This window comes from Tyto alba, unplaced genomic scaffold, assembly GCF_018691265.1.
Source record: "Tyto alba isolate M040663 unplaced genomic scaffold, T.alba_DEE_v4.0 Super-Scaffold_1, whole genome shotgun sequence".
In the NCBI taxonomy this organism is placed as follows: Eukaryota; Metazoa; Chordata; class Aves; order Strigiformes; family Tytonidae; genus Tyto; species Tyto alba.
Window position 1 is genome coordinate 14333382 of NW_024881261.1, and position 16924 is coordinate 14350305.

At 42.7% G+C, this 16924-nt stretch overlaps 1 protein-coding gene across 3 annotated transcripts in view; it reads left to right on the forward strand.

Moving 5' to 3' along the window:
• Positions 1-16924, forward strand: part of SH3PXD2A (SH3 and PX domains 2A) — a 269813-nt gene that overhangs the window by 110875 nt on the left and 142014 nt on the right. For all 3 annotated transcript variants that reach the window (XM_042804727.1, XM_042804803.1, XM_042804760.1), the window contains exon 5: positions 8302-8393. In XM_042804727.1, coding sequence (XP_042660661.1) covers positions 8302-8393 — 92 coding nt within the window. The remainder of the gene's footprint in view (positions 1-8301; positions 8394-16924) is intronic.

Below are 16924 nucleotides of genomic sequence, written 5' to 3' on the forward strand. Positions count from 1 at the left end.
CTATTTTCTCTCCTGGAAAGGTCTGGCTCAGTTCATACAATCACAGAATGATTTCACTCTGGTTCAGATGATACAGGGCAGATCTGCTGCTGCTGCCCAGCTCGGAGACATGCCTGGATGCTTCCCTGAAATCAAGCTGTTTACTTAACTATTTATTAATAGGCACTGCTTTTATGAGCATAGACCCAGCTGTGTTGGGTTAGCCCAGTTTCCCCCAGCCCGTTGTTTCCCATCTCCAGCAGCAGCAGCCACAGTGGTGCCCAGCAGCAAGTACAACAAACCTGTAGTGACTTCTCCAGAATGTTATCCCACCTTGCAGTAATCTCTGGCTCATAAGTTTCTTGTGCCTGATGTAGCCTCTATTTCATTTGCAGTTTACTGTAATTTGTATTTAATTTGCCTCTGTGCTTCACAGTAGAAGATGTTTAAATCTGAATGGCATTGGAGAGTGAGGCTCATAGTCACTGAAAAGCCTGATCGGGCATTGCCATTGCATCTCATGTCTGTGTGAGTGCTTCAAGAGAGCTACATCCTCCTTAGTGTCTTTATGCATGGGGTGTCAGGTGTTTAAGGAAAGACGGCCCTGGCTAACTCATGAATGCCCCTGGGATGTATCTTGTTGGAGCAGGTATGGCTGTGGTTGTGCCTGAACAGTCTGGGCTGCAGGTAGGGGAATGATTTGGCCAGTGCTGGGAAGTAAAGCAATGCCAACATTTTTTTTCCATCCTCTACATTTGACTCTAAAACCATGACTGGACATTAATTTGTGTCTAGTGTGGATGGTAGGCAAGCTTGTGCCCACTCTTTGAAAAGAGTATAGAAATAGCTATGATGTCCCACCTGTCATCAGATCCAGTTACGGGCTGATTTCTTCGCTTTCTGCTACAGCTTTCTCCTAATTACAGAGAGTAAATGGAGATGGTAGTTGGTCATGCCATTTCCTGGCACAAGACATACCAGTTATTCTTAAATCCCACAGCACACAGTTAGCAACCTGTCTAAATAAACAGAGGGACCTGAGAGTTGCAACTCATACCTCTCCCAACCTTTCTAAGTCTGCACATTTTATGAGAATAAGTTTTTCTTTTCAGTGTTTATGGTTCATCCATTTTGCATTTATTCAGAGAATGATTATCCTGTTATTGCTGTTCTAAACCTGGCCTATTGTATGAAAGTCCACAAGACTGGAAATGACGGTGAAAATGAGGCACTGAACTTCAAAGCTACAAAGAATTTAGGGAAACAGCTTGTAGAAGGAGAGCTTCTTGGTACGCTGAAGTCAGTGGTAGTTCTGTTATTGACCTTCAGCAGGGACAGGATTTCACCTCTGGGGATTAGCAGAGCCTTAAAATTCAGAAATGCTTTCTCACTACCTTCAATGAAGGTCACCATTTCAAAGGTTTCTGGGAACATGATGTTTGTAACCTTACTGTAATCTTTCCACCCCAATATGAAGTTAACCAGGAAGGACAGAAAGCTGTGAACTGGGAAGAGAAAATTAAGTGTAACTAGAGAGGGAACCTGAGTGACTCACTTAGCTCCAATATTAACTTCTAGAATGCTAAAGTGAAATGCAATGAATCCTCTCTGGTGCAAGAAGGGAAAATGGTGTTTTGTTTTGGGTTTTTTTGCTAAAAAAGTAATGTTACTCACTACTGCTTGCTGCTGTGTAGCAGCTACTGGTGCATGTACGTGACTTGAGGCTGGGATCATGCCCACCTTTTTGGAAATGTTAGCTGTTTTCTACATTTCTTTCCCTGTCTGGTAGATGTTTTGACTCTTTAGAGAATCGTATAAAACCGTAGAGCAAGAGCATCATTTTGACAAGTTCAGTCCTGCTTCTGTAAAATAGTACACATTTTATGGTCCATGCTAGTCCTAAAATGGGTAGGCAGACAACGTGCTTAATTTTGAAAAATTTAGAGAATTATGTTGGAATGCAGTGGGTGAAGTTGATGAAGAAAATCTGATGGGATAATAAAATGAATGAGACAATAGACGTTTGTCCACTGGAATTTTTGAGGAAGCAGAGGAGGGAGGCAGGTTCAGATGCAGTCTGTGGTTATTTTTTTGCCAGATGAAGGTTCTCCATCAATTTCACCTGCCCTGGAAAGACAAAGCACAGATGGGCCCTGGCAAGTGAGCAATACAAGTGTTTGACCATTTGTTGTTTTGTTTTTGCAGACTGTCTCTGACAGAGCAGGGTGATTTACATGGCTGAGAAGCAGGTCTGACTTCTGCTGTTTGGATGTGTTGTGGTTCCTGCACCGGGCACAGGAGGAGTGGACAGGCAGAGGCCATCTGAGAGTTTGTGGGGGTGCTTGTCAGTAATGAGAGGTCTGCAGAATGTTCAGTATCAGGGGCATGAGCCCTCTGGACCCTACAGCATGGGTCTCACTCCTGGGTGATTCTTCACTGCATTGTACCAGTTCAGAGAAATGCCATCACAGAGATAATTAGGCCAGTGTTTTTGCTAAGGCCACAAGAAACATTGAAGTTGCAATGAAAAACAGAGGAGTGGGACACAGAGGGGAAGATTTCCAGGACTTTTCTCAACTGTAAGCATGAAAGTGCAGAGTCTGGATGTCCTTACTGGTAACCTGAGTGTGTTACCAAACAAACTGCCTTTTGCCAGTAAATATATGCTGCCCACTGGAATTGGTATCTCTGGATGATTTCCCTCTTAACTGTGGGCTTGGAATTAGTTTAGTGTGATTTAAGGTCTTCTGGGCTCATTGGGCCTGGTTTTATTAATTTGTTTAGGAGTTTTTGCCAATGTGAAAGAAAGATCAACTTCATAGCCTTGCCTTGCCAGGGGCATTTTATTTATTAAGCTTTTGATCTCCCAAACACATCTCTGGTGTGTGCTTGTCCAGTATGTACTGTCCTGTGTTCAAAAAGGACCTCTCAGGTCGGTGGTTCACAAAACCACCACTCTTTCCTTACGCAGCCCTCTGGGAAAACTCAGGCCAGCATTTGCAGACTTGCATTTTTGTGTATGTTGGTCCTAACTGAGGGAAGCATGTTTGTGCAGGGAAGCTGTTAAGATGTAAAGTCCCATTGTCATAAACACTGACCTGAATTTGTCACATGCCTTCATGCTGTCCTGACTGGAGGTGGATTTAAGAAGAGGCTTTTCTGTAGTGAGGGCTGAGTACCCAAATGCACTCCACTTAAGTAAAAATTAGATGAGCAAGTGACATCAGTGCCAGGAAGTATTGGTCATTCTTTTATTAACATCCACAGTGTGAGAGACCACACTTCAAAACCATAATTACCTCCCTATCGGTCTCTCAGTCCTGCCCCTCTTTCAAGGTTTAATCCTTGAACCTGTCAAGACAGATACACAGATGTTTCTGTCTCTATCCATTGCACAACTAAGCTAGTGATGATTGAAGATGGAGTAATAGTCCTGGTCAAGAATGAAAGGGCTTAAGTGAAAAACTTTCAAACTTTATCTGTCATTTCAAAATCTATGTTTCAGAATCCTGATGTGTTGAGACCAGTTGCAGTAATGAGAGTTAATTATTTGCAATGCCCCTTAGCACCCGGAGCAGAGCCTCTCTTTCCATTGACTTATGGTACTTCCATGCCAGAAGACCAGAACTGTGTCCCAGTCACTTCCAAAACTGCACCCTCTTTTCCTCCTTCCCTCGCTCTTTATTTCTACATCTCATCACTTCTTCTCTACTCTGAGTCACCACCATGTACTCTTCATCCATGTCTCTGTCTGACACCCAGTGTTTGCCATCCAACCTCCACACTTCAGTACTTTGGGTTCAAGCCTGGAGTTACTCAAGACTCTCAACAAAACAGAAATGGAAAGTGTTTTCGTGTAGGTGAAACAATTTACTTCTCTGTTCTGAAAAATAAACTATTTTAATTGTACCTTCCCCCTTGCTGGACTCATTGCCATTCCCAAATGTCCTGCACTAATGATTAACATTAATTAAAATTATAAAAAATTGAGAACAGCATACTTAATATGAAAAGTCAGAGCGTCATAACCATGTGGTACTGTCAGCTGTCTCTGTGTATTTGTGTGCAGATCTGGGATTGACCACACTGGACATTAGGGATCCAAGAGCAATAGATCTGAACTCTCTCAGTGGGCTGGGCGGAGAAACAGTCAATGATTCACCCCACCCAGAGATAGACATACATGGTGGGGTAGACAGAGCAGCCCCTGAAGGCGCTGGGCTTTCTCTAGTGATTATGCAAGTTGATAGACAAGTGTGACCAGTCTCCCATTTTAGACATATAAAGTTCAGCGGGGGGGAATATAATTCTGTGTATATATACACACATGCCTACACGTGCGCTGTGTATCTCTACATAGCCATATGTTTTTCATAAATGTATCTGCATAAATGCAACACATGGCACTCAGTGCATCCTTACAAGTACCTGCATGGTTTTATACCCACATGCATGTATTTTGTGAAGCCTGTCAGCTGCAATGTAATCCCATGGAGCTGTCTACAGTTCACGTAACCTTAAGCAATGAACCCCTGTCTGTGCTTGGTGCTCTCTTTCTTTGCTTCCAATGCCATGTGTGGCGTGCAGCAGCCTGCTATAGATGAGCTGGGGCTGTGTGAGTCGCCGGCCATCCCCAGTGCTGAGGGCTGCTTGCCAATGCCCTGCCTGACGTTACAGCTTTTTTTAATAGCCTTTCGAATCGTCCGCTCCGCGAGACTGTCTGAAACCTGTAATATAGAGAGACAGACATCGTTACAGGCTGAAATAAAATGTAAAAGTGTATCTCCTAAGGAGCCTGTGAGGTCTGAGCAGTGCACGTCCGCCTTCTCATGCCGAGCAAGGAAACATGCTATTACTGATAATACTCAGTGGTTGTGCAAGGCTGAATACTGCTCACTGGCACTTTTTATCTCTCACCTTTCCTGTGCAAGTTCCTTGCTGTTTCTGGATGCTTGCTGTTTGTAGCTGTCTGCATTTACCTCTGGTTTGCACATCCCAGGAAGAATGACACTTCCTTGTCCTTTCCATCCTTTCACCATTTGTTTTCCTCTTTTTCTTTAATCTTCTTTCCTTGACCCTACAGTCTTTCCTTCAGGCTGTTGCTGCTCTGTCCTGGAACTGTCTTGCTGGAAATACCAGAAACTTGCATTTTCCCCTTGCAGAGTGACAACCATGTCCCTCATCTCCTCAATGCGCTTTTTGTTCACTCACTGGAATTACGTTGGACTTGGCCTGCTCCTGGGTGGATGTTGTATGTTTGCTGAAGAGACATTTGTTCTCAGAACAGCGTTGCTGCTACCCTGCCACTGTCCAAAATCAACAGACTGACTCTGCCTGGTTTTACACCCTCATTTACACTTTCTTACCCTTTTTTAGTGTTTCTTACTGCTTCTTAGGGTTTTGTTCCTTAGCAAAAACAAGTAAAAATTGACTGGCTGCAGACTGCACCTGAGCTCACTGAAAAACACGCAATGGCAAGTTACTACCTGGTGGATTTCATTCCACCTCCATGCACAGGGCTGAACATTGCAGCACTTTGGGAGGTGATTCAGAAGCAGGAGAGCCAGCCCAGCCCCAGGGTAGAAAGGTGGATGGCTGGGTGTGGAGACAGATTTGACTGATTTTTATCCACTGCCTGCGAAAGCCTGGAGTCCTAGAGGTGCTTTTCAGTTATCCCTTTTCAGCCCAGCAGGACCTCAGTGCTCCTGGAGATTTCCAGACAGCAGACCACTGAGTTCAGGGAGTTCAGATTTCCTAAAGCTTCCCTTGATTTAGAAACACAAGTCTCCATGGCATCTTGGTAGGATTTGTGTTCCTCCATCATTGAAAATGCACTCTCTACTCCAGCTCAGTACTGACATCTGTAGCCTGGTTTTTGGGAAGGGTGAACACCTGTGACCTATAGGGAAGTGGTGACTCTTTGAGAAGGTGTCTGATACCCAGGACCCCCTGTGACAGGTGTAACTTGGATATTTGTGTTTCTCTAGCAGTAATATGTATAATTTGCAGTGCTTGCTCTTGCCCCGCTAACTGCACAAGATCAAGCCCTTTGAGATTTCAAAACACACTGTAGATATTAAATATCTGTGGATTAGGTAAGTGTTATTGCTCAGCATTGTAAATGGGTAACTGAAGATATATCCCTGCTGAATTTGATGGAAAGAGGTTGAGTAACCTGCGCAAACCGAGAAGGGTGTTAGTGATAGTGCCATCGCCAAATCTCAGCCCCATCCACTGTTGGTTAGACAGCATTGCTTCTTTATGTAAGTCTGTCTCCTGCCTGAGATATAGATGAATAAAATGTGCTTTAATGTTGTTTATGTCCTTGCTAGCCTGTGCTGGCAAGGCACTTGGCTTTCAATACGCTGTGATTGTTACTATTCCTGGGCAGTTCCTCACTGCCCGGCATTAGTCCTGATTTGCCAGCTGGGTGCATGTGCTTATGCACACTAGGAGTAAGGACAGAGTGCTCACACCTTTGCTATGCTTTTAAATGAGATTGAGTCAATAGCAGTGAGGACCAGGGCATCCTTCATTCAAATTAAAGCATTTGAGTTTTCCACGTGTTTTGTTTCATCCTGTGTTAGTGCAGCAGCCAGTAGTGCCCTGTACACATGCCTCAGCACTTGGACCCGCCAGGTTCTTGCCTGGATTCTGCATCTGATGCTGCTTCCTTATGGCGAGGTATCTTTTTCAGAGGTATCCTTTTCTGCTTTATAGTGCAGTTTGACATGACCAAGGGCCAGGGCCTCATTTTTTTACAGGCCTCCTGATATCACATGGATTCTCCTTGTGTTTTTATAACATCCCTCCACCAGGTAAAGGAGAGCTGTAGGTGTTGAAGCATTTGGCTTTGAATTTCAGGCCACCTGAGAAGAAAACCCCATCATCTAACACTGGAGTCCTGAAGTTTCAGAGCAGGATTTTTTAAATTTTTCAGCTCTTTTCCTTCACATCCCCAAGCAGGAGTGGTCTTGGAAACAAACCTGGCCACTTCTAAAGCCTGGTTAAAAACAGCTGTGAGGGTAACCAACTGCCCTGTCCTGCCTTTGTGCTTTGACTGGGCCTTCTGGTGTGTCTGACCAAGATCAATCAGATGTCTCATGGGTCAGTATAACCAGTTCGCCCTAATGCACCTTCATTTAGCTCTGGTGCAGTTTTTCATCTGTCTTTCAAGATTGCTTGTCCTACTTTCAGCTAGCAGAAGAGCCAGACAATCTCATTTTGTCAAACAGGTTTACAGCACCTCTAAGAAGCTTGGTCTATATTTATCTGTGGCCTATTTTCAGTGTAACTTAGCATAGGAAGAGATGAATTCCAGCTTCTTTTCTTCTCCTGCTGGTCATTTCTGGAGGCAGTCTCAGAGTCATGTCATTTAGAGCTGCTATCCCATCACTATGGGCTGGAGACAGCTCTTTGGCCTCTTTTGGCACCATCAAGCAGTAGATTCTGAACAGGAAATTCATAGCACATTTCTGCCATGTGTGCTTGTCTCACTGGTTTGAAGTCTCGCTTTCCAGTACATTTCAACATCATGTGGTTGCTTCCCAAATTGTACTTAACTATTGCTGAATAAGACAAGTGCTGCATACCTGTGCCTTGCAGAACACATGGACATTGTTAGCCAGGATGTGCTGCAAAGCCTTCTTCATGCAGAAATAAGCTCTCTTCTTTTTTTTTTTTGTTTTGTTTTTGTTTTGTTTTGTTTTTTTGTTTGTTTTTTTGTTTGTTTTTTTTTTCCAGACCCTTAATCAAACTTCCTTTCCTGTTAATCAAGGAGCAAATTGTTTGGTTTGGGTGGGGTTTTTTAGCAAACTCTGCTTTTTCTGTTGACAGTGCTTAATGGAAAGCTTTATGGAGCACATTAATTTGTTGTATTAGTGGGTGTTGAGTCTGTAGATTTCCACTGCTTGAATTTGCGTGCATTAACACAAAGCCTGTAAGCCCTAACCATGTTGTTTGAGGTACTGTGCAAACACATCTCATGGAAATTGTGCCAGCCATAGAACACTTACCTACTCAGTGCTATGGTTTTGTACAAGTGGACCAAATTCTGCTCTTGTACACATGGCAAAAAATTATATTGGCTGACTCTAAGAACCATTACTTGTCTCAGTTCATGGTATCCTACTTGACATTTGCAGTCAAGACATGCTAATACATTTCTTCTCAGGTAAGCAGCAAGATGTGATGCTTTCCTTTTGTATTTCCTTCCCCCTGCCAGGACTGTTCTGCCTCCTCTCACTTGGTAGCATAGATGTTTGAGGCCATGTTTTAATCTTGACTTTTCTAAGTGCTTCTCCCTCCTGTTTTGTTTTGCAGGCGCTGGTTCGGCTTCCTCCTCACATTTCCCAGTGTGATGAAGTCTTCAGGTTCTTCGAGGCTCGCCCGGAAGACCTTAACCCTCCAAAAGAGTAAGTGCTGTGATGGATTTTCAGTGTTGCTGAGTTAATTTTGATTAGCTGGAAGGAAAAGGTCATTTGATTTTATTACTGCTGTAGGTGTGGGAACAGATTTTGTAGCTTTCAAGCACTACCTAGAAAATGTCCAGCAATTATGTACAGGGTTGGGTGTGTGGTGGACAGGGGAGTCAAGCAACCCTCAGACACAATTTTCAGCCATCCTCTGCCTGCCCTTGTATTGTTTCTTGTTGATGGTTCTAATGAGGGAACCTCCCCCGGCATGTGGGTTTTACCTGATAATTATCACCAGAGAGTCATTTAGTTCCCCAAAGTATTGGCTCAGCAGCAGGGGGAAATCCTGCCAGTAAGCACTTGGCTCATAATCACCAGATGCTTCTTTAAATGTACTCCTGCCCAGAGATACTTAGTTATCTGAAGGGAGCAAGATTGTGGTTCAGATCCAAAATTGTCCCTAGAGAATCTATTCTTTCTAAGCAGGAAGGCAAGAAAAGGCTGGGAAAAGAGTTCCCATTGAACATGAAACAGAATCGTAGCCTTTACCTTGGAGCAGACAGGCTGATTCATGCTGACGCAGTCAGGGTTCAGAGGACTAATTTATCCAGGGAAAGCATTGGCAGGAGGGTATTTACAAGCAACTGTGCTGCCTCGCCTGATATTTCCTTTTCTCCTTCATACCAAACAGGATATATTTTATGTGCTCCGCAATAAGGTTTTGACTTGGTCCCATTGTGGTTTGTGCTCCTTTGTTGAAAAATTTGAAACTTGATTGTAGGCTAAGTTACCATAATTTGCTTTCTCCATCATTTGCACAGCTCATTGGGTAAGGGAAAATTGATGTAAAGTTTTTGGGTTTTGTGCATTTCAGTGTGTGCAAACCTGTAGTTAGTGGAAGCATTTGTATTGGTTTCAGCTGTCTGTTCCCATGATGGTGTAGAGGAGAGAAACTTTGCAGTTTGATTACCCAAACTTTGTCTCTTGCACATACATGGTTTTATACAAGGGGATGTATTAGCATTTGTACTAAAGAGAACATGGCTAGTGTAGCTGAGAGCAAGGTCTTTTTTATTTTTTGAATGTGAAAAAGAGCAGTCTGGAAAAAGCTGCTTTTGTTTTTTTTCTAGTCAGCTTTGTTTTAGAAAAATGTCTGGGGTGAATAAATACAGTTGCATGTTCATTGTTAAACACATATTCCAAACTTGTGAAACCATTGCAGCAGGATATGCCTACACCCTGAGACCTGCTGACCATCACAGTTTCCAATTAGGGTCTGTAAGAAGGTATGCAAAGATTGCTTGATCCCACAAAACCCCTCTGATGCAAGGAGACATCCCCATGTGCAAAGCAGAAACAGATACTCAGAAGAGGAGCAAGGTCCCCAGGGTTTTGAGGGAGTTCACCTGGAGGATCTCAAATGGACCTCAGGAATCTGCTTTGAATGCTGTCTAACACTCCTTTCTGCTTTCTGTACTGATACGGACCCTGCAGCATTAGGCCTGAGTAAAACAGAGTCAGGACTGGACCTCTGCAAGGCAGGGACCAAGGCCCACCCCCAGGCTGGCACTACCCTTTACAGCTTTCTCTTTTCCCTCCTACACGTTGTTGAGAGCCTTTTGCTGAGCTCCCTGTTCAACAGCATTGCAGCAATTTTCAAGTTATCCCTTTGCCACCCCCCCCCCCGGAAACCAAAAAAGACTAAATTTTCTCAGCCCAAGCCTTGCATCTTATTCCAACGTAGTAATAAGTGTGATTTATTTCCCTGGAAAATTTAGAGCAATAACCTGATTAAATCTCACTTCACTAATGTCTGCAAGACATTAATCTAGCTGGGTTTAAACAAATCCTACCTCGTCTTCTGTAAGCAAACAGATCTTAGGGAAGGTGTCTAAGGTTTCTACTGGGAGCGCTTCACAAAAGATGTATTGTTGAAACTGAAGATTAGTCTTTACAAAAAGATGATATAAAAGCCAACAGAAACATCTTAGTGTTTTTATTCTGTGAACTGAGGGGGAAGGGAAGAGATCTAGGGCTCACTGGACCACTGTGTAGGGTCCAGGGGAAGGACACCTCCAGGGCGATTCTCAGCCTCAGCAGCCACTGCAGGAAGGAGCCCAATCAGCCAGAGAAATCCCTGATTTATTCCCTCGTTTTGCTACTCTGTCAAGCCACTCCAGAGGCAGTGAGCCAGTGGTGCCCAAGCCCTATGAATTCAGTCTTCCCTGGACCTCATAGTCCATCATACATCTCACTGGGGGTGGTAGGTGTGTAGCCTGGGGGCAGCATATAGACTACCCTAATTATTTCTTCAGCGGCTTCTTTTAGCCCTCAGTGCAGCAGTGGTTTGTATATTGATATATCAGCATAGATATGGCATTCAGCTGTCTGGGTTAACAGAGAACAAATATTGCCAGACGAGGGACTCATCCACCAAGGTATGGTAGAACAGAATTGTTTGTGTCACCTTCATGTCTTCTTTCTGTGCTCTGTCCTCAGTTTCATGTTCACCTGCTGTTTTTCTTCAGCAGCTCAGCCTCATAAAACAAAGCCTGAACTAGAGCTTAATTAGCTAATTTTCAGGAGCATAGTCTTAATCCCATGGGCATTTGGGTTGAGCCCAGAGAGTCCACTGAGTTATTGCATGTCTGCAGAGCAGTGACTGAGCACACGCTCCCAGCCAGAAAAACATGGAAACTTAAACTTCAAGGAAAGAAGCACAAAAAAGTCTAGTTTACCTCGCAGCTGGGGTGTGTGGAGAGGTATCCATGCCCTTAATTGCTGAGCCATGACTCACAATGATGCACATGCAGTAATTTATGTATTACTACAGTAATTTAGCTGTGAAGCTCTGCCCTCCACTTCTGTTCCTATTTTCCTAAATGAAACCAACATTTCCCTGTAGTCCCTTAGGCACTTTTACAAATGTGTTCCTGGCTTCTTCGTTATAACTCTTCATCCACCCTACCCTTGCCTTCTCCTTGCTTCTGTGTACTGTCTCCTCCAGGTTATGCCATGTTTGGCTTCCAGGCTGCTCCCTACAGGTCATTTCCTACTGCTGCTGTGCTCTGATTGCCCTCAGTGCTGAGAAGCATGTCATCCAGCTACAATAAATGCTGGGCTTTCCCAACACTGTTATAATCCAGCCAATTTGTTCAATTGGATTCCCATCTTAGGTTTTCTGTTTCCTGTTTGGGTGATGGTCCAGACTTCTGAGTCCTGTGACAATAGGCAGAAGGTATTCCTCTGAGCCCCATTAAACCTGTTCTGGGTACAACAGCTTACAGGCAGATAGCTGGAGAGAGATGTCTCCAGAAATTACGGATGAACTGGCTGACAGTTTCCTCTGATTCTGTTCCTGCCAGTGGAGCTAGCTCTAGGTTCAGATAGCTCCCAACTAGGAGTTTCCTTCATACCACATGGAAGAGACCATAGGAGGACACTAAATCCCTCCATGGGATAGTCTGGGAGCTCTCTGTGACCACTTCACATGGTGAAAGGATGGCCTTTGCAGGGGAGCTGGCACGCGTTGGGAGCACTGATGTGCAAGGCAGGGTTTGGAGCTCCACTGCTGGTATTCCCAGGGCAGACACTTCTGCCGCTCTTGCTCTGCTGATGAGCTGCAGAGAAAGCAAACTTCAAACCATCAACTCTGGTACAGGGGGAATGGTTTTCAACTGCTTAGGTTTGTTAATATATGGAATGCTAGTGTTTGAGCAAATGCATATGTGTATAGGCAAATATCTGGGCTTGTGTCTTTTACCATGCCGATGTAAGGACCAGATCCTGTGTTGCTATGGGAAAAGATACTGAAGGTAAGAAGGAAGTGCGTTTTTATTTATCCATTATTCTAAGTTAAAACACCATGTCACTGAAAGCCATTCATTTACTGGATACTTCTGTTAATAATTATAATTACAGATAACTAAGCCAGAGGTGGATTAATTTCAGATTTCTACTGGGGATTTAAATTCAAGGCTGAGGTCAGGCCAGGTCTCACAGTCAACAAACAAAATCTCAGAAACCAATTTTGTATTGATTCTTTTTTACTAGAAATAACAGAAATACCCAAAGAGTAGGGTTAATCAATTAGACACTGCATATGGTCCACTGATTTTAGGGCTTTTTTGCAGTCAGGTTCAAAATATCAGAGCCAGACCATCATGTGAGAGTTTACTTCTTCTCTCTGTGTCTGGATCCAGTCTAACAAGCAAATCAAGAGCCAAGGATTCAGTTCTTCAGTACTCCCCCCTGCAGAAATGCATGCAGGCTCAAACAAGATTTGTGTTTAAACCACCACTAATAATATTAACAACTGAATTTAAAGCAGTGTTCAGTATCTGAGAATATTTTTCCTGTAAGAATCATAAAGCGATTTTCAAACGATATGCAAATCCAGGAAAACTACGGAACTTGTTAGGTATACAACATAACATTATGAGGGTTGATGCAGAAAATGGACTTAAAGCTGAAGTTGCCTTTACTGAAGAACAGAAATGCTTTATTGTGGTCTGTAGCCATGAGCTTCACTGATCGTATCTCTATCGCATAAATAGTGTTGTGACACTCAGATACTCAGATGCCAGACAGCCACTGTAAAATGGAAGCTGGCTTCTCCCTTTATTCTGCATGTATTACAAATTCCTGATGAGGAAACTGGAAAGAAGTTGCCAGGGTAATGCAGTGACCATGTTAAAGAAGCGTGCTTTAGTTTATGCATCTACCAGTGCTAAAGCACAGTTCCCTAATATGCTTTTTCTATCCATATGTATGACTGTTTACATATGACTATTTCTGTTTCCCAAATGTACTCTGATCTGCCCTGTAATAACAATTCAATTGCCTGTTAATAGAGGAGGAAAATTTTTCATCTGTAAAATAGCTATATTTATTCTGTTTGATATAATGCAAATATTTTCTCTTATATTTCTTCCCTTGTGTTTCTCTTATATTTTATCCCTTTAGAACTGTGTTTCCCAACACATTTGATAGTTGAGTCTCTGAGCAGATGTGCTATGAGGAAAACTGTCATTCCTTTTTTGTGGTTGTTCTTCCTTACAGGACTTACAGTACAGATAATTTTCACATAATTTAGGAATGTAGGCATCACCTTTTTTATGACAATTAGTGTTACAGTCTGCACTTGGCAAAGGTAATGTGACTGCTCAATGCATGCATTTTATTAGGGAAATTCATCCCACTTGAGAGATACAGAATGGAAATTAATTTCCCTAAGAAATGCAAAATCAAAAAAAGTTTTATTTTGATGTGATTTATCAGCTGGGAAGTAAATTGTAAAACATAGAGCAAGAAAAGCTCTGAGTAAAGGTGGTAGCAGGATAAGGCAGTTAAGACCCACTGTTCTGAAGGGAAGAAAAAGTCAATATTTTCAAAGAATGGCTTAATCTCCTTCACTGAGATTTAGGTAGCTAAGGATTCAATAACCTGTTAGGGCTGCGTTTGCCAAGAGCTTTGCTTGGCTACTCCTAATTAGTTATCCAGCTCTCACTGACTTCTCACTGAAATTAGGATGCCATGGCTCTTTGAGCATCTGAGTGCAGTAGAGCATGTGTGTTTAGTTTTTCAAACATGCCTGGTTTAGGGCTGTATGCATGAGAAATATTTGGTCTTCAGCACCTAAATTTGTCATGAAAATGTTTTTTCAGCTTCTAAATCACAGAAGTGCATTACAGTATCCTGCTCATAGTGTGGGACTGCCATTAATCCGTGGCTGAGAGGTCAGGCAGCCATGTGCCCCAAACTAGAGGAGTGAAGTGTGGCCGATTCCCAGTTGTGCCCCCTCTGACCTGGAGAGCAGGAGCTCAGTCTCTGGGACCTGGCCGTTGTCAGATGGGGCTCTAGATACCCCAAAAGTGTATATGCTGCCTTTCATCAATTCTGATTAATGTGATCTTTGGGAAGGTCTTGCTTGGAGAGTGATATCTTAAATGAACTAAGCCAGTGTAGGGATGGAAGAGTCTCTAGGAATGGAAGAAAAGGAAATAGCAGATGCTTATTACTTGTCTTCTTTAGTTTCGCATGGGACTTTCCCTTTTGTTTGCAACATATAAACTATTTGGGGTGGAATATCAATGGAGGATATTGAAATTTGCTAGTGGCTGCAGCATGGGTGATACCAGCATATAACTCATCTCCTGACAGAAGATTTGAATCTTTTTGCTACTCATCCAGAAAATGAAAGAAGAAATTACATGTAGATAAATATCAGATAATAAACCTGGGGGAAAACAGAAAGCATGTTAAATGAAGTAAGCTCAGCAACCACAAAAAAAAAGATGTAGAAGAATGGCAGTTGAACAGCATATGTTATTGCTGTTACTGTACAGCAAGAGCTTTTATTCCTTGCCTTGCATATCACATTTGTGTTTGCCTGTGAAAGGACATGGGGCTTAGAGGAGCAAAGATAATTTCATGTACTGACACTTGGCACTGGTGACCAAATGTACAGAAATAGCTTTTACCTGGATTGGTTATGAGCGTGCTGCAGGGTTTAAAAATGGCATGCTGTCACAGGCACAGGATGGATTAAGAATAACCAGACTTATCCGACATCCATCAGAATGTGACCGAGATCAGAGCCTTGCCGACACGCTGTTGCTTCAGCAGTGGCACCGGACACTGCCTGACTGAGCCAAACACAATGGTAGTATCAGTGGTAGTAAAATTTTACTGTTTATGAGCACAAATACAAGGCTTTTTTTTTTTTCTTTCTCTGTGGGGGAGTTGGGACTGAATAGGTGTTTCGAAGTGCAGAGATGTTGCCTTTAGAAAAGCTAAATGCCAGTCCTATTGGCTCGAGGGCCTTTTTCCTGCCCAGTAATTTTTGTTCATATCCTAAAGGAACAATCACTGCTGATAATTTGCCAATGCCTATTCTGTAAATTAGAAAGTAATAGTTTTCTTAATGTTTAACTTAACCCATGAAATTTTTTCCTTCTGGAGAAGAGAAGTTTAGTAGTTAATGCAGGGGATTGGGAAATCTGCTCCTTACTGTCTCACTGATTTATTTTGTGATGTTGGAAAGGCCTCTTGCATCTCCTGGCTGTATTTGCAGTATGATTGCAGAGGTATGGCTTCAGAAATTTGCTAAGAGGATTTGATTCTGGTAAAGAAACTCTGTTTCTTCCATAATATAGTTCTAGAAATGACCAATTAGAAAAATAATTTGTTTTTAAAATCATCAGTCAATGTTAGAAGAAACATTATTCCCAGAATCTGTGAGGAAAGCCTGGTATGCTGGTGCTTCTATGTGCAAAACCAGTTAGAAAGCCAAAAGAACAAATTTATCCATCTGGCAGTGGGGAAAACCTGGGCTAATGAAGCAGGATTAGAGCAGAACCAAAATAACTGGATTCAGAGGTTATCAAGCTTGTTGGGAAGGATGTGGAGCACCCATTATCTTTGAGCCCTCACTTCTAGAAACGTTTGGCTCAGTGCCACAGGATCTTGTGAAATTCTCTGCTTAAAGACTGCGCATGCATGGTTTGACACCCCAGAATAGGGGCAGCCCATAGGGTTGAATTGCCCATGCTGATAAACACAAAAGAGATCTTTAGGTTCCTGAAAAAGAGATGCATCCAGCCCTGCTGTGCTCTGTGGATAAGTCTGGAACTGAGGAGAGGAAAAGGGATGGGGCCTTCCTCTTCTTATCTGGATTTCTTGTTCTGGTGAGCCCCTGCTAACAGGTTAATTGCACGCACTGAGGTATCTGTCACTGTTGACTCATGACCTGCCAGGCAGGAGGAGATGGGTTGGACTTTTGTTTTCACTGACATGAATAACATAAATTGAATGTAGCTGGTCATGTCCTCTGTGTGTCATGTCTTTGAAAAACAAGAATAGGCAGCTTATGTTGTAGATATAATTATATCATGGAGGAGAATCCAGCTTGTCATTGCTATGTCTATATTTAATATGGTCTCACTATTGTTCAATGAAGATTTTTTTCCATTCTGAAGAGAAGGATACTACGGACAAAAGTGCTTAATGAGGTGTTTGCTGTCAGGGTGATAAATTATCCCCCAGTTGTGCCTAGGGTCAGATGGGACTTTTTAGTGCTCTGTGCTTCCTATTGTTGATTGCTATGTAATTTTGACTTTGCTTGTCTGGAGAGTCCCTTTATTTTTAATGCTGTTGAGGATCAGTAGCCTCACTGGTTATAAAAAGAGCTCTTTTCTCATGTACATGTGCCTAGTGCAACCCTATATGCGATTCTGAACTGGGTGGGGGCAATGTAAAACATTCCATTGCATTTGATAGGGTTTTATCAAGCTGTACTATATGTTACAAGGAAAGCATTGCTTAAAATGTGTTTTAATGCTGTTGACTACAGGCCAGGTGGAGTTGACATCCCACATTTATTTAAGGTGGAGCATTTCTGTCTAAACACTGAGAAGTAGAGGTGATGTTCCTTAGTAAACAGGACTTTGAACTCTGAGAGTCTCTGATACTGCCCTTAGCATCCAGCAGTTGCCACTGAAGAGAAAGGAGGAGGTGTTAGCAATGAAAGA